At 40.6% G+C, this 24400-nt stretch overlaps 1 protein-coding gene across 1 annotated transcript in view; it reads right to left on the reverse strand.

Moving 5' to 3' along the window:
* Positions 1-24400, reverse strand: part of adgrv1 (adhesion G protein-coupled receptor V1) — a gene marked incomplete at its 5' end in the record, with an annotated part of 90227 nt that overhangs the window by 20116 nt on the left and 45711 nt on the right. Inside the window, 5 exons of the mRNA XM_079221680.1 lie at positions 809-966; positions 3803-3981; positions 7494-7610; positions 23266-23366; positions 23583-23743. Coding sequence (XP_079077806.1) covers positions 809-966; positions 3803-3981; positions 7494-7610; positions 23266-23366; positions 23583-23743 — 716 coding nt within the window. The remainder of the gene's footprint in view (positions 1-808; positions 967-3802; positions 3982-7493; positions 7611-23265; positions 23367-23582; positions 23744-24400) is intronic.

Below are 24400 nucleotides of genomic sequence, written 5' to 3' on the forward strand. Positions count from 1 at the left end.
CTTTAGCCTCAGCCTGGTTTTTGAATGAGAGTGTGTTGCTCTCATTAATAATGCACACCTACCTGCAGCTCAGCAAAGCACAGTTTTGGTTTCCCACACTACTTCAGAGGCCACACACAGTGTGTAGGGAAAACCACTTGCCAGCCAAAGGACTGGCACTAATTCAGGCTTTGCTTTGTCATTGGAGGGCCTTGACTGAGCAAAACAAGCTAAAGCCAGCTAATTCTCACTGATGGCCACTGATTACAGCCATGACACTGAGGCATTAAAGTGGTTTGGTTAGGATCTGTGGGCAAAGTGACCGATTGCGCTAAAAAAAACTACTGATTGATACAGTAGTTTGCTTTCTTCGCTAACAAGAATCTTACATAAAGTACACGTTTGGGGTTGTATCTACACATCTTTCTGCATTGCATTGAATGCATTTAAAGTGCATTAAAATATCTGTCTATTTAAGTGCAAAAACTAAACAAAAGTGTGTCTGTCAGCATTAATTCAGTCAGGGAAGCAGGTATTGTTTTGTTCCTGTGTCATTAATCCCTTTGGTACACACACAGCAGACAGAGACAGAACCTGTAAGCTGAGCAAAATAGGGGCTGAAAGTTTTAGCCAAAAATAGGGGTGGTTGCAATGTACTTCTCAAGGGCATCCTGGCAGCAGGTTACTTGTTTTTGTGGGGCAGATTGAGAGATTGTGTGACTTAACACTTGAGCAATGTTATCTGCATAGATATTTTTTAAACTCATATCTATGCTCATGCATAACTGTGTTAATTTAAATTTGTGAACGCACAAGCTGTATTCGGTACCTGTGCTGTTGGTTCGTCCTCTGAAAATGTCATCGTAGGCCTTCCACTGGAGAGTGACCTGGTAGGCGTGGATGAACACCACCATGACTGCGACCAGACAGATGAGAGGCACCAGCACCGCTGTACACAGAGCTGCATAGATGTTTGGGATGAAGCACCTAGAGAGGGAATGGACAGAATGATAAGTGATTGTCCTTTTTTTCTAGTGTATGTGGAAATAAGCAAAATGTATGTGGAAAAAAAAGAGGAAATTGAAAGAAAGAGGTGTGAGTCAGCCTAAGGCTCAGCATTCTTGCTCAACAACAGCTTTTGCTTTCAACAGCAAAATACATATGTTCTTAAATCTTCTGAGCAACCAGGTCAATGTGCAGCTACAGTGGGATAATATCTGAGGTCAAAGACCCTTGCAAGTGTTTTTCTATTTAAAGACTGAAGGAACAGTTGAAACAAACAACATGATACGTGTGTCTCCTGCTTAGAAAGGGAGAAGAATATGGAGTGGTTATGTGAGTTCATATGCTGAAAGGTCTGTATGGCAGGAGCATATGAAGGATGCTTATTGTTTTTCTTTCTTTTCAATCAAGTTATCTTTTAATTTCTACGATTTGTCTATTGGTGTAAGCCGGCCTCATTTGTCTTCCTGGGAAATCTCAGGAGTCCAAACCAGCTTCTGTCCAATCAGACATGTTTGTTCTTTATTAAAAAAACTTACCTGAACATTTTTCTCTGGGAAAATCAACATCCTCATATAAACTGTTAACTGCCAACAACTATCAAAACACTCATGTGACACTCATGTTCACAAAACAAGTTTGGCCCTTGGTTTGGTGGGAGTGAAATACAGATAGGACCTCACGGCAGGCCTGAGTAATCGCAGAGAAATAATTGGAGCTATGCTAGCCATAACATAACATGGGGTATGCCAAATAAAGCATTGCATCATCATGTACCGGCAAGACAGCCAGACTATGAGAATTTAAACACACTGGAATATGGATATTTGTGCGGCTGTGGCCTTGTGAGAGGATAAGATCCTACCGTAAGGAAAGTCTCACAAGAAAGTGAAATCCCAAGGATTCCTGTAGTGAATGAAGAAAACATTACACAGGAGCCCATTTCATTAACTTTATAGTTTGAGAGAGAAGAAATAAAGTGAGTAATGCCTTTTATGGGGGCTTTCATTAAACAAACTGCTATCATTTTCTTTTCTATACATATGGAAGTGTGGAGTGTAATGGGTCATTTAAGCACAGGGTGTTGTTAAGGAACGCCTAATACAAAGTTAAAAGTATGAATCAATTCTACATTAAGAAGACATACATGCTGCCATGGTAGACTCAATTCACATGATATGATAGCAAGACATTAAAGTTGTACATTTACATTTCCACAGGTCAAACATGCCAGAGGCTGTTCACCTTGGAGACCTGCTGCTATAAAACAGCCTGCATGAAATAGATTATTGTCAGGTTTAAATGTCCACCTCCATAGGAAATTACTTGAGCAACTTTATAACCTGGCTTTAAAGTAGTCAAACTAACCATGAATGAGTATGTCCAGGTAACATAGTTTATCATATTAGACTCAAATAAGAACGAGTAAGATACAACTGCATATACATTGTTTTTCCCACTCCAAATTGTAATTATGAGATAAACTGCAGACCAAAAGCAAAATGGGTGAAGCATTTGGTGTGAGATTTATATTATCACCTCTGCTTATCAGCGATGCTTGGGTAATGGTTGATGTAAGTGAGTGAGGACTACATACTGTCAGTAAGTAAAATGAAAATCAATTAATTAAAAGTTGAAGTGTTGCATCATAATAAGTACCCCGTCAAAAACTATATGGAAGACATGGTTGCAGCACTGCAGTTGTAATAGAAGGGGTGACAACGCAAATATAAAATCATGACAAAACCAGACTTCCGTTGACACAAATACAAACAAATGCAATATATAGAGCACGAAAATGCTCCTTGACGCAGGGTTGGAGGTTGACACCTGTTTGTATGCAGGCAGGTTGAAACTGAGAGAACTTGAGTTGTGAGAAAACAAACAAGACGGCTATCTGTTTACAAGCAGGGAGGGAGAGAGGGAATTCAAAGGCTGCCTCATTCCCTGTAAGAGGAAGGTACGCTTCCAGGGTAACTGAATACTCCTCTGTATCCTTGAATCTCTCATGTATACGCTCACTGTCTCGTACACACCCACTCTCAGGAAACACGCACACAGTACACACTCTAACCCAAGGATAACAACCACACCTAAGACCTCTGGCTAACTTTAGATGTGATTTAAGGATTCAATCTCCATCAGTATTTGACTTTGCCTGTCATGTACGCTTGATCACACACACATAAAAAGTTTACTTTGGCAATTACGACACACATACACACACACACACACACACACACACACACACACACACACACACACACACACACACACACACACACACACAGCTGATTAGGAACCAGTGCAGAGTTTTTTTACAAAGTGACCCCTCATCTGTTGTGTTTTCGGATTCAGGTTTTCTATACATAGATGGCATCCAGTTATTTTTAGCTAAAGCACACAGACATACAGACACACACAAAACCAAACAGTATATGGGATATTTAAGGTTCCTCCCTTCCTCCTTTCAACTCTGCAGTTTGAAAGCCTCCACCTCTAAGCTGAAGAATCAAGTTTCTATGTGGGAAGACACATTCATTCATGTATTTGATTGGGCAAGCTGCCTCCTCACATGATGTCACTGGCTCAGGTGTTTTATGTTTGTTTTACTCTAGCCCGAAGTAGAATTTAGCTAAGCCTAAAAAAGAAAGTGAAGTCACTGCGGTTGACTCAGACCGGTTTAAAAAACACACTGACGAGTCCTCTCATGAAAACAGATTATGTTAGTGTTGGGTCAGTTCCACCTCCCTTTTATCAATTCCAAAGACCACTTGTGGGTGTGTTAGTTGAACGCAAGTGTTTTGCAATGTCCACTTACACATCTCCTTGAACCAGCCCATATACAGTGTGTATGGTCCATCCAAAGCCACCGAGCAAGACGATGACCAGGACAATGATGACCAGAGCTGGAAGTCCCCAGCCCAACAGGAAGTAGAGCAGGTATCTACGCTCTGTGTGCTCGTCATTCATCACCAGCACTTGCCAAAAGTTCACCGCCTGGGCACAGAGTTTGAGAAAACAATTAGTGTACAGGACTGTAAACACAAAAGCAGAGACACACCAACAGAAACAGCACCTTCATGAACTATAATAATAATAATAATAATACTCAATAGAAAGACAAAGTGTTTGGAGTTTGGAAGATTCTTTTCATCTTTCTTTGAGAACATTTGGTCTTCATAGTGAGTGAAACACACACATACAACCACACTTGTATCACACCCACAATAGCTTTGTTTTCTTTGTTATCCAGCAGGCTTTGATAGTCTCATCCATCTGATGCACTGAGCCCAGCACTGTTACATAAGCAGCTTTTCTGAACACCTGTTGGTTGTCTTATCCCTTTGTAAAGACCTCAGCAGGCAGTAACATTTTATAGGCAATTTTAGACTGCTGCACTGGTGAAGCACAAAGGGCAAAGGCTACTTTGGAATTTGAGTTAAGCTCAATAGAAAAACTAAGTAGCTCTCCATTTTCCAGTCTATCTTGGGGGCTGGGGTTACACAATTATGACATTTACTTTATATATACCAAACTTTTTACAGCTATAATGAATAACAGCTAATGATGTTTGTGTCCATGTGTCTGTGAACACTTTAGCAGGACATTTGCACAGCGGGCACTGTGATGCAACTAATGAAAAGAGGTTGAGAGACACTGACCTCTCCCTCAGATAACCTCTTGCTCCCCCATGACCATAACCATATTGTATAACCACTGACACAACAAACAGTGCTGCACATACACACAACACAAAGAATGGACACACTCAGCCACAGAGACACATATGCAGCACATATAACTACACACAAGTTGTGTAACAGCTTGTGTGTAGTTCTGCACTGCACCGAGACAATAGTGTGATGTTAGTCTGATTCAATAACTGCATTTCCTTGGCAGACTGGAGTTGTTGAGGGACAGTAAATGGATTATAGGTAACTATGAGCTGAGCTGTTGCCTCTGCAGTGGTTGCATCCCTCACTGACTAAAGCATTGTGTGGCCAGTTTAAGCGAGATATAAAACAGGTATCAATTTGCTTGCTGTTTAGGTGGCATGATGATTGGTTATGCTTTTGTCTTATCGCCTTGTAACCGTATAAGTGTTGGGTCAACCAAATTACACTATAGATGTACTTTTATTTAGTGGTACTTAGCCATGCAAATTTGCTTTTGGTTTTAAAAGTGATGTGTCTTTCCAAAGACAATGTCCTGGTTAGTCAGAGTAATCCACTGAATTGGTAGTGAATAGTTTTCACTTGAACTTCCTACTGAAGAATACTCTGTGAAAACAGTTAACAGTGTGTATTACTCAGATTTGCTTTTGACAAAATCTCAAAAGCTTAACAAATACAACTGAAACTATCTGCATTGCTGGATACCACTGAAAGTAAGTGATTATTATGTAATTTTGGGGTTAACTGATCCGTTAAGTGTGATTGAGGCAGTAGCGCTGTTGGGAAACTCACCACCTGTATGTCTGACCACATGGCTGGTTGACTGACTAGCTGATAGCCATTAGAGGCCACGTATCCAACCATTATCACAATCAAATACATTTGTCTTCTCACAGAACACTGGCAGGTATCGTCTGACTAGTAATCAGTGAAATTGGCACAGTACAGTAAAACAGAGTAGAAATACACTGTAGGCAATGCTTTAGCAGGTATTTCCAAGCTGAACAAGATGTAAAGTATTGTTGTGTAATATGATATGGTTTCTCAGAAAGCTGAGGTTGCATCTGCGAGCCTCTGCAGTCTAGAAAAAGCTGGTCTGGATAGTGATTCAGTTATTGGCTGTTTTATGGCATAATGCCAAAGCTTTTTCCTCTGACCAACTAGGCATGCACATCTTCACAGACACACACACATGCACACACACACACACACACACGCACACACACGCACACGCACACGCACACGCACACACACACACACACACACACACACACTAGTTATTGATTTGAAGTCTTCTTCATGGTCTGATATGGGTTGCTGGCGCCAATTCATATCAGCTACTCAGCTGAAAGCATCTACCTGATAGGAGGGGAAAATGAGCTGTGAGACATCAGTAGGGTCGATACTGAGATGTTGGTGAGGACCAAAAGGTTTTAAAGTTACACATCAATCAGAGTGGCAGTAATATTGTCATTGTCAGCAGCTATAGTTGCTGACAATAAAGAAATGTCCAGGGTCGTTTTTTGGTTGGCATGAGTAATTTACAAGGAATAAGGGCAATTTAATAAAAAGTATATTTTTAAACTTCTTCTGGGGTGAATCATAGTTTATGTTTTCTCCGCTAGATAATATCCACTCTATCACCATGCTAACTACGACCATGTGTGTCCGAACCCGTTTTTCTTTACGTCAAAACCCATTTCATCTCACTGCCAATTCTCGTCATCCAAATTCAAACACTTCTTAAGCCACATGAAACCCTTTGGTCTGAGCTTTCATCCGTTGATATATCTCACAGGTCATCTGGTAAACATTCTGATGTGACTAAGGGCTAATCTTAAAATACCACACCAATAATAATATATGTGCCACGAGAGGTTATAGAGGGATAGATCAGTTGAGGAAAATAATCTATCCCCGGGTCCGTGTTCCTCTCTGCAGGGGCAAATGAAGTACAATTGGCTTAGGCAAGGTGTAAATTTTTTTAGGGAGATTCTTTTTTAATAATAGTATAATAATTAATCGATCCAATGCTATGCTGTATAAATCAAGTCTGAAAGTAAGTGATTTACATGTGTGCATGTTAAACTGTAAATTGGGACTTTGCCTGCAAGGATTTGTTCTCAACAATTATGTCACAAAAAAATACAAAAATAAATAGAGGGCAGATGGTCATAAGGAAGGGGGTTAGGAGCTGCTGGGGTGAGGTGTTACCAAGTGGTACCAGTCTAGGGCTAAAGATCATCATGTCATGCAGCAGTCTGGTACCTCCATCGTTATAACCCCCTGATCAAAACCTGCCTAAGCCCGCATGAAGGAATGAAGTTTCACTAGTTATTACGTAAAAAAAAAAGAGGCTTTACATAAGGAACAAAAGCAAGAATGTGAACCTTGTTTATTTTAAGTCTTGAGGAAAATGATAATTAAATGATAATTAAATTAGATTTGACTTTCAGGTGCCCTTCGAAACACATTTGACTGACTTTTTTGACTTTCTTGAGTTACAGCTCCACACTTGTCTGGTTGAAGGCCTAGTGAATAGACATCATTGCAGAGGCTTGCCTTACAAACTAGACAGAAACAATGAAGCATAGTGAAAGAGCCTCCAAACTCTTTATCGCTTATGTAAAACAAGAGAGAGAGAGCAAATATATCTGCTTATATTAGGACAATAAAGTGTCACCTATATTCTAGCTGCATGGCAACAATTACAGCAAAAACTATGTATCCTTGGGGTATGTCCACTGTTGGTGGCCATGCCTGTATATGAATCTAATATAAGTGATAATCGTTATGCACAAATATGTAGGTTCATTCTTGTTAACCTGCTGTTACCTGTATGAGCATCCAGAAGAACTGACTGAGGTGGAAATAGTGAGAGAAGAGCGCCAGAGCGGCACAGCTGTCCTCTGAAAACACTCGGCCACGGAAAGCTGACACCAGGAAACAGATCTGTAGAGAAAGAGAGAAAAAGACACATTTAAGATCAGTTACCAGCAAGTTTTAATGGAAATTACTGAATGCACCGTATTTGCACCATTTAGGGAACACAGTGCCATTTTGTATGACTACACTTGCAAACACAGGTGCAGTACTCCTTGTAGGGTCAGCAGGTCAAACTGCATAGCAAGCAATGTATTGCTTGTTTTACATTCTATAGAATTTTAAAGGAGACAGCAGAATTCAGATAGCCCTCTTCCCAAAGAGAGACATCCTATCTTGCAGACCTGTTACATCACCATGCAGCAAGCTATGCAGGCAGAAGCAAAAACATCAACAATACTGATAAATATATTCCTCTCATATCACCCCACACGCACAAAGATTTATACAAATGTAGGGGTGACTCCTGTACAAATAACGAAAAAAGGGCATTGCAGAATGACTGCAAAGAAAAACAGTGTGCGGTCAGTGTGTGTATGTGTTTGTGTATGAGAGCGAGAGAGAGAGAGAGAGAGAGAGATAGGGATAGACAGAGGGGTTTCGAAGGCGGGAACGCATCAGGGCCAAAATAAAATTTCTAACATTGGAGGCCGCACAATGAGGAAAACCCATGAGAGCAGCAGAAAATACTTCTCTGCTGTCCATCAGAGAGCTTTATTAACCTCTGGGACTGAATGTAGTGCCAACACAGCCGGGCAATTGTTACATAACCTGCAGCCTGTCGGCCTGATGCCAATACCATGGACCATAAAGAAGGTGAGTGGAAGAGAGTAGGAGCTGAGGGATGTGGGGAGAATAATAACTTGGTGACAAAGCTTCAGGTAAAAATCCAGACAAAACTTTGTTATGAGTCTCGAGCAGCATGTTAACAGAGTCTTATTACCCACGTACCACATACAGTAATTATCTCTATAACCGCAACTGCCATTTGATTTGACTCAACAAAGCCATGCAAATGGTTCTGAAGACAGACAAGATGAGCTCTTTATACATCCAAAACAAGCTAATGTATTCTGTTGTCACCACCCTTTGGTTGTGGCTAATTTGCTTAGATAGACAGTCATTATAGTTACCGGGTAAATAGATATTGTGAGGTATGACATGTGACAATTTCAATTAAATAAAATTCAATATGCTTTATTAACATGAATGCAATGAGGACAACATTGCCAAAGTAGCAAGTAACAATGAGACAAATACAAATAATCATAAAAAAGGTACAAATAATAAAATCAAGAAAATAGCAGGAAACAATGAACCCTTGCACAGTTTTTATTTTGATGAGGTACTGTGGAGGTTTGAGTTGATGTTAGGCGTGTGTTTTAAAGTAACTCATATATACACAGTGTATATTTGTTTTGTGTTGAGGTTACTCCAAATAAAGAATAATATTAAGTGGGTTTCCTTCGGATGACACTATAATGGGCGATCGGCACTATGTTCACATCGGAAAGCACCGCGCTTTCCTCGACGCAGCAAAAAGCCATCGCAGTGTCGTTTTTTTCTTTGTTTTTCTCTTTGTAGGTTTATTTTCTTTGTTTTTCCTCTTTGTGGGTTCATTTTTCCTCGCTCCTGTTTTCTCACATGACGAAAACCCATTGGGAAATCCCTAAAGAACCATTCCTGGATTTTCCAGCTCTTACTAATCCTGTCTGCATCCTCCTGTTGCGTAAAGGGAAAAGTCAGAGCCTTTTAAAAAAAGAAAAGAATCATGAGTCAGTTTCCCATCCATTTTTCACGCCCTGCAAGTTGTGAGTGGGAGGGATGGCACAGGAAGGAAACTCGTGCCTAAACTGCCTGGAATCGTGCCTGAGTGGAGAAGCTGTTTAGGTATCTTATGGGAACGAAGATTATGCAGCTGGGTTGTGTGTTTTTGGCAGCAAGTTAGCCTCGTTTGGCCAAAGGCAAAGTATGACACACCATCTATCCTCTCAGAAGCAAAACAATGGGGAAACTACCAAGCGAGAAATGCTAAATAAACTGCAGGACGCTAGACACATAATCATAAGCAAACATGCAGAATATACATGCATGTTTGTTTAACACAAAAGGCTCTAATTTGATTAAATTAAGCGTACGGCACAGTCAAGTACAGCATGTACAAAGATGGTGTGTTGGTAGCACCAAGGACACATCGAATTGAAGTGGGACACATTATCAGTGGGTGTATTAGGGGCTACTAACAATCCCTGCCAATCACTTTAAATGATTTAAATTAGATTTGGTTGTACCTCCAACACATGCAACAACATTGTAAATACTAAAACACAAGTCTGGGTCTCCACATGGCACAGCTTTGAGCGATGAGCCCATCCAAATTTACTGCAGCCTTCTGTGACAAACCCTAATAACATGGATAACTACTGAACCAGTGAAACTACTGACCTGTGGTGAAACAATTACATAACAGGTAGAGAGAAATGGGCTATGGAAAGGTGAACCAAGGGTTTAAAAAAGTGCTGCCACCCACATGTTGTCCACGTTTGTGTGTTTGTGCCCTCAATGGAGCTGGGATAGGAACTACCTGGCTCAGGTCAAGGATAGAAAACAGGTATGGTGATTCAAGTTTTATTAGATTAAAGCTGATCGTTGTCTGCCTTTCCATAAGGCCCTAAAAATAAGTAGCCACCCCGGCAGGTACACACACAAACTCTTACAGGAACTTGATCTATCCTTTTGTGCCGATTACATAATACTCTATTGTCGCCACTATAAAAGCAGTCTGGCTAGTTTAACACGCTCCCCGTCATATGTCTTAAATAGTAGGGCAGAAACAAACTGTTAACATCACAAAGTTAATAAAACTTCTATATGGCTTTTTTTCTTTTTATGTGAGGAGAGGCTGCTAAATAGACATATACAAATGCATAAACAGACAATGTGCACTGTAGGTCCCGTCTGGTTCCAGTCAAACCAGGCCATCCAGTTTTCTGTAAACAGGCATGTTCGGCTGTTGTTGCCATTAGCTGGGGCAGTGTAGACACACTCAGACTGTCATGGAGGATAGACACAAGCTTCCAAATACACACAGGAAACTAAACTTCCTCTGCAGCGTTTATTATTTTATATGGTGTGTACCAAGGAAGAAAAACATTGGCATTCATATCTTCATGTTAATCTCGCTTTACTATGCTACGAGGCAAAACATATTTTTTATAAATGAGGTGTGTTTAGAGGTATAAACTCCATGGAAGCTCTCGAAGTACCGTCTGATTTTGTTGTTGCAGTAGTGTCAGCATGGGCAGTTGCTTGTAAGGAATCAACTTAAATACCAAATGAGGCCCGAGACCACATTTTGGAGGAAAATATCATCCCGAATATGATTCCTGTAATCTGAGCATGGCATAAATTGTAACCTGTTAATGAAACTACACCAGTGAAGACAATTTCTATTCTGAAACTAGTGTGAGATATGGGCTGTGAGAGGGATGAGGTAACCTCCCTCCCTCCAACTAATTATACTAATTATACACAAACAAACTGCATGTCTAACACTAAACACATACAAAAGACAAGACAGCAATCTATGATTTAAGCCCAAAAGCTGTGTCAAGGTTGAGCTCTGTGGTTTTGAAAGGAATCTAAAGTCAGCAGCAAACTATTTTATAGGGCTCGGATTTATATGGATATGGCCTTTGTAGAGGCTCAGTAGCTGAGATTAGCTAAGTAGGAACGGAGGTCACAGTTACACATATTGTCATTGTTCAGTCCATCGGGAAAATAATACAGGTTCATGTCCGCATTATAGTAATGATGACTATACTACAGGGATAGGTGATGACAGGTGCGGATGTGGAGCTAATCAGAGCCTTATCTACTGCTCTGTGCTTTGCCCCAAGGCCTCCTACTCTTTGGTGTAAAACCCAAGGAGTCGACATGTCTAAACCACCAAAGCTCACGCACATAATCCTGAATGCAATTAATTTATAACCCCATTGTACAAAAAATATATATTTATATATATATATATACACTACTGTTAAACAATTTGGGGTCACCCAGACACATCTTCAGTTTCTTCGCAATTTCTCGCATGGAATAGCCTTCATTTCTAAGAACAAGAACAGACTTGCGAGTTTCACATGAAAGTTCTCTTTTTCTGGCCATTTTGAGAGTACAATGGAACCCACGAATGTGATGCTCCAGATACTCAACTAGCTCAAAGGAAGGCCAGTTTTATATCTTCTCTAACCAGCATAACTGTTTTAAACTGTGCTAACATAATTGCACAAGGGTTTTCAAGGGTTTTCTAATCATCCATTAGTCTTCTATGCGATTAGCAAACACAATGTACCATTCGAACATTGTGGAGTGATACTGGAGTGATAGTTGCTGGACATGGGCCTTTATACACCTATGTAGATATTTCATTAAAAACCAGACGTTTCCACCTAGAATAGTCATTTACCACATTAACAATGTATAGTGTATTTCTGATTAATGTAATGTTATCTTCATTGAAAAAAACAGTGCTTTTCTTTGAAAAATAAGGACATTTCTAAGTGACCCCACACTTTTGAACGGTAGTGTATATATATATATATATATATATATATATATATATATATATATATATATGAAAGAAATAAGAAATATATATATATATATATATATATACAAATAATATATAATATATAGCATATACATAATAATGCATCCAGGAAAATGCTAAAGAGCAAATAAGAGGGAGCGAGTTACTGTATGAGACAGTATTGAGAATACATATAAAGAGGTAGAAAACAAAGCAGCTTTTCCTGTTGTTTTTGTGGCCTTGTCATGAGGCCCAAGACCTTTAGCCTGAACTATTGGTGCATCTCCGAAGCTAAATGTCCAATCAGAGAGCTCCCCTTTGTTTTGTGGCGCTGAAGCACCCAGAGGAGTAGGAGTCAGTTTGCTGTTGTTGTTTTTCCTCCAGATCTACTGCTGCCGTAGGAATGATTCTACTTAACAAGATGATTTAACAATTTCACTTTGATATGATAAGCAGGTCTGACAATGCTTGTTTCCCAACCTAAGCTCAGCAGGGGTAAATGATAAATAAGCTGTCTTGTATAATGCCAAATGGCCTAAGAAAACTGAAACCCTGAAGGGGCTTAAATAAGTAGGCAAAAAACAAAATGAAGTTACCTATATCAAATAGCTACACCACTGTTTGATGACAAGGCCGAACCACGGAGTCCAGAGAAATGCTACAAAAACAAACTGCACACAGGAAACATAATATTTTGGCGCAGCTACTTTGTGCTGCTGCTGGTTGCAGCTCTCATCCTCCCATTGGGTTTTTCTGCTGAACGATGGCTCTGTGTGCTGATGCTAAGATAGCTAAGTGTATCAGTGTGTCTAAAAATAGCCTCTGCCTGATGCATTACATCACTGAGGGAATGGGGCCTTAGCTGTCTGCCTGCCAGACTATCCATCTCGACTTGTGTCCAAAACACTTAACCTCCACCTCTCCCCTCCTCCAGCCTCCCTTATCCCATTCTTTGCCTCTACCCCCAACTCTCCATTCTCTGCTCCACTCTTCATCTCATCTCCCTCCTCCTCCTCCTCCTCCTCCTCCTCCTCCTCCTCCTCCTCCTCTTCCTCCTCCCTCTCCATTCTCCTTCACCTCCCCCTTCTCTCTAACAGCTACCAGTCTGATCTAGCTGGTTCCAGCCTCAGCCTGCACTCTGGGTGTTTCCTCGTATGCCTTTGTTCAGAAAGAGATAAAGTAAAAGAAAGACAGAAAGAGAAATATGATATTGTTCAACCCTCAATCCCTTTATTATTTTCTCACGGAAGCATTGTCTTCCCATTACAGAAAGCAACTTCAGTCCTTTTCACTATCAAACACACCATCTCTCCTCATTCAAAGCTGACCAATTCAAACTAATCTTGTAATCTTACAGAAGCAAAGGCATCTTACATATGACAAATTACATATTTATGAGTAAAGTAGAATCATGGCTGCTTTAAATGGAATTATGCTACTGGCTGCATTCATTGCAGTGCCATTTAAACTCATTTTTGTCTTGCCTTACACTATCAAGTATGTGCAAGCATCATCAGTCTCCTCACGTGCCTCAGCCTCTCAGCTGAAGTGTGTGTGTTATTGATTTGTTGAGGCACACAGGACAGCTAGTGGCAAGAAGAAGGTCACATGGGGATAGGTGGGTGAGTGGACCACTGTGTGTGGAAAAGGAGGAGAGATAAATAAGGAGATTTCACATTTGCTAACAAGAAAAATAAGAAAAAGAAAATAAGAATACACTGGCTTAAAAATAAGCCGCTGCATCATCTCTGAGATGACGTTTCAGTCTTTCACAGAGACACCTTTGCTATATTTTCAACATTTTGAGCCTCACTGTACAATTCAACATACTGTTCATGCGTGCAAAGAGCAGCTACCTCAAGTGTGTTTTTAACTGCATGTACAGTTGCTTAAGGTCAGAGTGTAGAAGTAAAGTTCACAGGTGTTTTGGGTTGGACCTCAGGCTGAGGCTAACTTGCTGAGCCAGCTGTTGGCAAATAAACAACCAGTCCCCTTCAGTCTGTTTCACATTCAAACAACCACAACACTGCATCTGCATGCATTTACGTGAGCAGACACTGTCACACAGTTATAATGTCTATGCGCATCTGTGAAGCAGGGAGGAACAATAATCATAAGCCTTAATAACATTAATAATAATAGCAATAATAATAATAATAATAATAATATGATGTACTATAAGAGTGGAAAAATGTGAAACTTTGATATTTTCTGATACGGTTATCGCACTGTGAAAGTCTCATACCGCTACAGCCCTACTCCCGGAATGTATTTTTGCTGTTGCCGCATCTCACCAATGCTCATGCTAACTCACCCATACACAATCTCAGCAGTACCACCAACAGCTAGCTTTATTCCAGCAGGCCTTCTCTCTTTTGTCCCATTTGCACTTCAGTCAAAGAGTCTTTGCTCCTGGAAACCTGCCGCTGCTTTCGATCACAACGGGGCTCCTTTCAAGGAGCGACTTGAATTTCCTTCCTCAACATCTCGTGTGAACAAGTTTGGAGACCAGACAGAGAACTCTTTGGGGCCGTGAGGCACGAGACAAGCTACAGCTATAACAACACTGTAGCCAGCTGCTCAAGGTCAGCTCCCACAACACACACACACACACACGCAATGGGTCTACTTTGCTCTATCAGAAACCTGAGTACGTATGTGCGTTAGTGCATATATGACGTGAGTGTGCACCACCACTACAAATGTTCAGCTATTTTCAGAAATGTGAAATACTTGCAAGGTTTCCAAGGCCTATCAGTGTCAATCAGATGCACACACCTTCATGGCATGGGAGGGGGGGAGTGGTGGTAGATGATATGTAACATTTCTCTCTAACATATATATATATATATGCAGATATGATTATGACAGTGCCATGTGAGTTACATCACATGTGAGACTTTCACTATGGTGACCTGTTGCATCACTTCCAGCTCATCAGAGGGAGGAGGGCAAGTCATATTGATCTGAACGCCTACAGAAGCTAACACAGACCCAATAAAGCAGCCTCATCCACTGCTGTCCAACAGGCCATTGATTGCGGAGAGATCCCTTCCGTGCAAATTGGCGGATCTGGAGCAGCTCTGTGTCTCTCAATTGGTGGCTTTAAAGCTAATTCATTTGTGAAGCGTCTGATCAAGTTCAATACCGCATGCTCCATTCAGGCTGTTCCTGCTCACAAACCCACTGCACACTGTGCTTTTGTTTCTCACTGTGTAATTTAGACTTAATCAGAGCCACACCTGGACTATCATGTACTGTATAATGGCTGCGATAATGGCTCCAACCTAGACTAACTTAAAACAATGCTTCGATAGTTCAATCTTACAGTTGTAATTTAACTGTTTTACAAATCGTATCTAACTACTTGGAATAATCTGCACTAGAGAATTTATTGACTGTTCGCTCGGGTTCTGTATACTACAGAGCAACGGTGTTTGCAGCTTAAACATCTCTACAGTTGAACTTGTTCAAAGAATAATAGATGGCGGATTTGACTCAAACCGTTTCCTTCTGAATATCAACACAGCAATGTCTTCCTCAAAAAGGACCAGTCATAAAAAGGAGAAGAGCTCAGGGGAGTCCTTGATAAGCACTTCATTCACATCTGTTGTTGAACTTGTGTCTGGCTGTGGAGCTACAGGGACCCCTACAGGTCAAAGTGATTAAAGGCTTGGGCTGCGTTTGTGATGCTCTGTGTGTGTCTGTTTGTGCATAGGGTAGAGTGGGTTAAATGAGTGGGATGCATGTGCACATTCTGCCATCTGTGCATGCTTATGTATATTTGTGCTTCCATTAACGCATATGCATGTGTTTCACAACTATGAAATTGTGCATGTATGTGTGTGTATTCATATGAATATATAATAATAATACAATGTATGTATAATAATACAATATGTGTATGTATGTGTTCATCTGTGTGTTTGCATTGTTTTGTGTTTTTGTTGGTAAGATGTTTTGTTTGTCAGCTAATGTGCTCGCAATCAGCAACCAATTATCAAATTATCCTCAGGGTAAAAGAGATTCCAGATTCAAACAAGGCTAAAAACAAACTGACAAAGTAGGCTGATTACAATCTGCTGATAGAGTTTTATTTGATTAACATTTCCTTCCTCCATTCAACATTCTCTGATTTTCAGAGGAAGTTCGGCGACTTACATTTTCTATTTCAGGCCACTGAGCTGATATAACAGAGCTCTCTCTCTCTCTCTCTCTCTCTCTCTCTCTCTCTCTCTCTCTCTCTCTCTCTCTCTACTCTCTCTAACCTAACCTAACCTAACCTAACCTAACCTAACCTAACCTAGAAAACTAGTGCAAATAACAAGCTAGAATGGCAACATCACTGACATCAGTTTCAGGTCATTTACAAAATTGTAAAACTCCAAAAATAGAGGGATACTGGGTATTCAGACAATCGCTGGCTCCCACTTTGTTTATCATTCACTGTGTAAACGGCCTGTTCGATAAAGTCCTTGATGGCAAGGTGTATCAATCCACTAAACCAGGTGAAGGGTGCCTGCAACTACACGGAGAGTTTAGAAATTACATCATTAAGCAGACCAAAAATGACTAATGTTACATTTTAAACCAATATCTGTATGCCAGTACATTTACTACACGGTGGTCTCACAATTTTTATTTAATAATAAATAATCGTAATAAAATAAGATTATAGGGATGTCAGCAAGTGATAGATGATACAAGCCCTTGGCTTGATTTTACGCCCAGATATTTATCTGCTGATTGTATTATCTTCATCCACTAAAGCAGGTAATGAATGGGAAGTCAATGTGTTACAGCTCAAGGGAAGTAGTATGTCATATCTGTTTGGATATAGATTTAGTTAATCCAGAGATTCTGTAAGTGCACAGTGAGCCTTTGAAACACATTTCATATAAAAGTAACCTAATTCACACTGCAGCTGAATATCCATGTTTATGTGAATTTGTATTTATAGATTTAACACAGTGACTTCTTATTCTGTCTCAAGGTGTGTGTTACCGGAATATCCCATCACCTCAAAAATAACGGCCCTATAGACATTGACAGCTTTCAGAATGTGTGCTGTCTCGTCTCTCACAGCTGCCAGACAAGCCAGACTGGCTGATGAAGGAGAATGGCTACTGTGGCCTCCCGTTGCTGTTTACTGTGCTTTTTCTGGAAATAGAGGAAAGTTCATGGAAGTGTTACAAGGGTCACCAGCTGTTAGGACAGCACACATTTGGGAAAAAGGGAGAGTGTAGCTTCCAGAGTCCAGAAAGGGCAGAGTCTGCTGCAGCACATTGGTATCGTAAGAAAACAAATACCATTAATCTAACATTGCAGATTTTAGCAAATCAATTGACCCTTCGCTAAGTCCCGCTCCTCGTATGCAGGCTGGGCAATCATAGCGTAGCATCGGCCAGCTCTAACCGGGGTTCGACAACTATGAGGGTGTACTCCATAGACTCTCATGCAATTGTTTCTTATTGTAGAACTTTCTGTCAGCTTCTTTCTAAAATGGCTTTTTAATCTTCCCAAAAATGACATTGAAAGAGTGCAGGTAGGGACAGTGTCACAAACTCCATGGTAGCAACCTAATAGTAAGCACAGGTAAGACTAACGTTTGACCACTGCAGTAGATATACAACTCGGTCTTGCATCTTTAGTGTTTACAAGAAAATTCCACAGGGTACTTTTATGGACTAGCAGTCATTCCATTGTTGATGATGTTATTTTACCAATAATACATGGTCTTGACAGACATCCAGATGTTTGGTGAGCCTCTTTTAGAGTAGGCATAGCCAAGTGTCTGTAACCTGTTTAGGGACCACAAGTTTTTTATGTCCTAGGTCCAACTGATGAGTCATGCAGGATGTGCCTAGCAACTTTCACAGACATAGAGAGGGAGGGAGAGACAGAGTGAGACAGTCTTTTTGCAGCTCGTAAGGTCACAGCACCCAGCTAAGCCCAGCAGCAGCCAGAATAATAAGGGGGACAGAGAATAGAAACCGGGCCATTACTCATCATTTTATGAAATACAAGTTGGGTGAAAGGAGAGGGGAAGAAGACAGATGAAAGTAAAAAAGGAGACGCAAAAGATTATTAGCAAAAATGAGTTATTTTTACAGTTTAGCCTGCATTTTCAGTATCAGCAAGAAAGACAAGGTCACAGTGAACAGCGGGTGTTGTCTGGAAAAAAAATGCCAATGACTTAAACAAAGATGCAACACTCGGCACAAAGTGTTGGGCCAGCCAGTAGGGCGTAATGTGAGTCTCCCAAGAGGCAGTCTTCACCTCTCCACTGTCCACACACACACACACCCACACCCACACACACCCACACCCACACCCACACACACACACACACACACACAGGCCTGCTGATACTTTATACCTTTCCATCACTTTCCTGACATTCACTCAAGCTGACAGACAGCAAAGACCTTGCATTGCATTAAAATCATATGAAGGACATACCGTATACTTTATCTCTCACTCTGTTTAACAACCGCAAACAAGAATGAAATACATCTCTATCTGAGTAAAATACACTGGAATAATCTATCAAGGAATAAACAAACACTATCTTTTCTTTTTATTGTTTCCCTTCTTTTGCTTTTTCATTTTGATTCCAAACACTTGTGGGAATAAGTATAAGAATACAATAAGATATATTCTCTGACGTCAACCAGAGAAAAAAGTAGACAGACGGACAACAAATATCTGTTTAGTGACATAATCACTCACTTAATTTACAAAGACGTGTTGATTTTACGTTCTACAGCCAAGGACATTGTTAGGTCTTGGATTACAATCGGACGGCTTCTACTCAGAGACCGGAAGTGAGGGTGGTGGGTGGTGTATAAGCGGGAATAGAAGTTGGTGTTTATATATGTGTGTGTATTTGTTGATTTAGGCGCAGATTTCTGAATGCTGGATCCAGGCCCAGAGCTAACAGGAAATCCTTTATAACTAGAGCAAAGAGTAACCTAAACACCTCCAAGATACTGGAATAAAGCACTGGGCCCACGGGGGGTAAGCACTTCACTTAGTGTGTGGGAATGGCTGTCTGTGATGTGGAGAGCTGTTTCATTACAATGGCTGAGAAATGAAATAGTGTTTTATCTGCAACATAGATAGAGATTACTTTTTCCCTTTACCTGAATATGTGAGTTCAAGGACTCGGACTTCTCCAAAATCCAATTCTGAATTTGACCAGGCTGAAGTATTTTACATGAAATATGAGAGTTCCTTGAAGTTGAAGAAGATATTTCACTAAAGTGGGTTGATGCTGAAGTTGAGCAGAAGTCAACATCAAGCTCTCTGAATTATGTGTTAATGTGCTGCTAAATAAATGTATTCTCTTGATGTTAAAGTAATGAAGACATTCACCTGGCTTGAGTTCATGGTTTGAGAGCGTTATCTAGGATTATGACCTTGCTTGGCGCTCATATAATTGAGTTCCTTGCTCCTGTGATTGCACACTTTTTAGATATTACATCTTGAGGAGAGGCAGGGAGACGCCGTGTTTATCCATTTTCCATTTCATGCCTTCCTATATTGTTAATTTAAATTCCTGATTTCTTCATGATAATTTCCATCTGACAAGAGCTACATAATCTAAAATATGTGTACACGAACCATTCCAAATTCTGACAATCTCCTTTGTGTGTCCAAATCAACCAAATTCACATGTTCCACAGAGAGAACACAGGAGAGCACAATGTCAAGTGTATATACTTTGTAATGGCTGGGATGCTTGACATTGGGTAAGATTAAAATAATCTAAAGTCTAATTAAATTATAGGTAAACAATGAGAAAGAGGGACAACAAACATGGATGTTAAAACCACCAAAAATGATACTGTAACATACTGTGACAACATACCTGATAAAAGGTCCGAACATTTCAGACTAAAAAATAACTAATTTTATGTGGTCTGTAAACATCTATTTTAAGAATGGGATGATGAAGTGCCCTTGGAGATGAAAGATGAGAAAAAGAGAAAGAGGAGATGCAAATATAAAGAGAAATGAAACCATCTGTGGTGTCTTAAAGGTCTCTAATCCATCACATTTCCGACCTTGCTGTCTCTATTGTCATTGATTATGTTTTGGTCAAATTAATGCAGACGTATGTCCCCTGAAGGTACATTTAGGGCCACAATTATAGTCCACATCAAAGAATCTGATTCTGTGTGTTTTTGCTTTGTTCACAATAAACTTCAGTTTCAAAGTTTCTTTACCCTGATGACAGCAAGATAACTGAAAACATTTTGTGGAGAAAAGCATGGTTTATTATAGAATAAAGAGAGGTGTGCGCTGGGATTCATTTTGATGGACTCACAATGCTCGAGAAACATAAGATGATTTGTCACATACTAATGAACATACAATTCTCAGTTAAATGTATTTCTTCAATGGATGGAATAACCCACAAAAACTTGCAGCTACATTTGCACATATATAGACTGTACGTACATACTACAAATCCCATGAACATTAACAAACATACACACATAGAACCAAGTAAGGCTCACTTACATAGTACATATGCACCGGGTAAATTTCCACTCTACACAGACAATTTTCAGTTGTCTTGCTGAGGGGAGGACAAACTGCTGGTCAGAGCCAAAGACTGTCACTGCACAACCTCTGATGACACACACACACACACACACACACACACACACACACACACACACACACACACACACACACACACACACACACACACACACACACCTTCAACCACCTAATTATAAATCTGAAACTATGTTGAATCTATCTAAAGCTAACTATGTAAGCCTACGCAATGAGTTACAGCACTTTCCCCATTCTTTCAATTTCAAATCCAAGCTGACCCTCCTCTCTTGCTTGTAATGGCCTTCCTTCCGCTTGTGGCTGAACAGCCAAACATACTACCATTTTCCAACTAGAAAATAACAAAATAAAAAGGTACATAAATTGAACCCCACGCCTTCACCTATTCCGTGCCGTCCACCTGATCTGAATCCTCAGACTCTCACAGATGGGGTGGGATATTACGTACTATAGGTTTTTCTAGCTGACTGTAGCTGTTGCAGAGAGAATAAATCAAACTGGCGGTTTTAATTTTCTCCCCACAGAGGGCAGCGTCAGTGACTAATTACTGCCCAGCCACCCCAGATGGAGAGCCCTCTCAGTCCGAGGTGGTTGGAACGGGACCTGACAGTCAAATCAATAGCGAGGCACGAGCATGGCTGAGACCCACAAGTTCAAGAGACATTTCTGTCACTAATTATATCTCTTCTATTAAAGATGCAAGCTCTTTGGCCTTCTTAATACAGAAATGTATTACTAATCATTTCCTAATACTTACAGTCAACTGTAATTTATAAAGCTGGGATGCATCCCAAATTCAAAGAGACAAAATATGCATACGTTCAACTACAACAGAGGACTTTAAACTACTAATGACATATCACTTGACTGACCGTGTAGTGCTGTACAACAGTTATATACTCTATTTTACCGAGATTCTGATTCCACATAAATCCTTCTAGATATTTGAATTGGACAATAATGGTGAGGCAAATACACCCTTATAAGACTTAATCTAAAATGGAGATATCAAACTCCAAATGCATCAAAATCACGGTAAAAAATTACAAGGCAGGTGATTTTCAGAAGCACAACACACAATATTGAATCATAAGGACTTCACTTAATCATATGGTTTAGAATTATGTCCGCTACACACTTTGTGCTCACATGTTTACATTTTTCTGAAGAGTGAACAAGTCAGTACGGCCCATTCAGTCTTCTTAACTGATCTAAGAATACTGGATAAACAGCTCCCTTGCATTTTTATAAAAATGACGTTTTTTTCCCTTCTACTTTTAGCCAACCATCTCAGATCTAGGAAAAAGTACATACTTAAGTGAAGACAATGACATCCGTTGGTCTAATAATTGGTCTTAATTCAGAACATCCTGCACTGTGAGCCCATCATTATCTCCAAGATATTCCCAGCAGTAACAGTCGACCACTCAGAGGGTACATCTTAATACCAGTCAGGCCTTTAGCTTGACTGTCTGGAATTCAACCAGGCCTTCATCGACTGGCCTCGACTAGAAGGCCACAGAAACGCACCCATGTATTTGATAAACTATTGCACAATCTCAGACACGTGCGCATCTAAGGAAGAAGGCCGTAACATGCAGTACAGTACCAACAAGGAAACAGAACAGGACGGAATTTTCCATCCAAAACCCTTTTAGGTTCAGGGGCTCTGCCTGGGCCATAAACAGGTTGAGCCCAAGGTGGTTAGCCCCCAACGACTCTGCTTTAGTAGGGGCTCGTGTTTGTCAACCAAAGAGAGGGGGGACCAGTGGAAAATTACCAGTCCCGCACTCGCTCACGCACACACACACATGCACACATACACACACATACATGGCCAGGACCAGCTGAGAGACTAACCTGCAGCCACATATCTATCTCGCTCATTGCTTATGTGACAGCTTGCGTTTTTAATGGGCGAGGGTGCGGGGGGCATGGTTGTGTTGTCAGGACGCGCTGGCCCGCAAACTACGCAACCAGTGACATTCGATGATGTGTGTTGTGTTCACGTCTATGCACATTTCCAAGAAAATACCTGAGACATGTCTAGTGGCTAGCAAAAAGGGTTGGCAGCAAGCGATATGTGTGTGTGTGTGTGTGTGTGTGTGTGTGTGTGTGTGTGTGTGTGTGTGTGTGTGTGTGTGCGTGTGTGTGTGTGTATGCACTTAGTAAAGGTTCAAAATATTCTAATATAAAGCAGTACATTTATGTTTTTTATGTTTCTGTCAATATGAAACTGAAGTTGTGTGTTGCACTACACACATTACAGCCATGTTAATGTGTGGAAGCTACTGATCCGTATAGCATAGAGAGATGAATGCCTCTATAACAATTTCCAAAGGTCTCCTATCCATCTACATTTAAGGCCATATAGAGAATCTGCAGATTGGATTCGATGACAATGCCAAAGAAACAAATGCTGATGGTGTGGGATTATGAATGTCTCAGCTTTCATGAGATGTGAATTGTGGGTGTTGGTGCTCATTTTAGCCTTTCTAGTAAAGCACTTCAGTACAACACAAAATCTGAACATAATTGTATTACCTGTGTTCCAAGGCAGCTCACCATCATGTGAGTGAGCAGTTTGGCAGCAAACATAGGGAAACGGGAGCACAGCACGTGGGATATAATGGCCAAAGCAAAACCTGAGGAGGGATAAGTGGAAGACATGGAACCAATATGAATGTTAAATTAACAAATGACTCATGTTAATCAACAGGGGCTATTTACAACAATGTGGGAGGAATATGGACACAATGCATCAGAGACAAAGCTGAAGAGAAAAGCCATTCGGCCGTGGGCACAGAAAAAAACACAATAAAACTATATGAAAAAAAAGACAGGGAGAGTGTGTTTTGTACCCGAGATGCAGATAAATCCCGAGGCATAGAAGGCGTCGTTGTAGGATGCAAGAGTAGCAAACTCTGCGTAGGCCATATAGACAGACAAGTGGGAGCAGGCACATTCCACATAGTTCCCACTCTCTTTCACAACTCTGCAGAATTGCCCATCTGATGACCAGCTAGAGAAAGGAGAGAGGAGAGAGGAGAGGAAAAAAGAAAGAAAGTCAAGACACTACTGTTAAACAAGTGTAACAAAACACAGGTAAGGAAAACAAGAAAGGCAAGGCAATGAACCTGAAGTATCAACATGTTTATTAGTATGTGTTTTGGTGTAACCTTTACCCTTTAAAGATGCTGTGGGGCAAACCAGAACATGATAATCACGTTTGTGCTGGATTCGATTGCAAAGGAATTGAGTGAAGGGCTTCTGAAGAGCAGAAAGTCCTGTCTCTCTCTGTCTAAAATGTTTTATTTTTACATTTAATTCACAGCAAGAATGTCATATTGCAACATTGACCTTTTCCTGTGACTTTGCTTCTCTCTCCACCATATGCCTCTATATCAGTTCTCTCATCTGTTTTTCTGCAATGCATCGTCCAAGTTCCTGCCCAACCAAACCTGCCAATTCATAACTTGTAACAGAGTGTTCTCGCCAAGTCCCATTGCACGCCCCAGGAATGTCCTCAACAAAGCGACTACTGAGTGGGAGGACTCAGTGTGTATCAGACTAAATGTGCAGATATTAAACACAATGATGTGACTTCCCCCATGGCCACAGATAGGCCTTACTGAGAGGCTGTACTGTACTTGGACTTTTGCCCTTCACTTAGCAAACC

Source organism: Taurulus bubalis (genome assembly GCF_910589615.1).
Source record: "Taurulus bubalis genome assembly, chromosome: 8".
NCBI lineage: Eukaryota > Metazoa > Chordata > Actinopteri > Perciformes > Cottidae > Taurulus > Taurulus bubalis.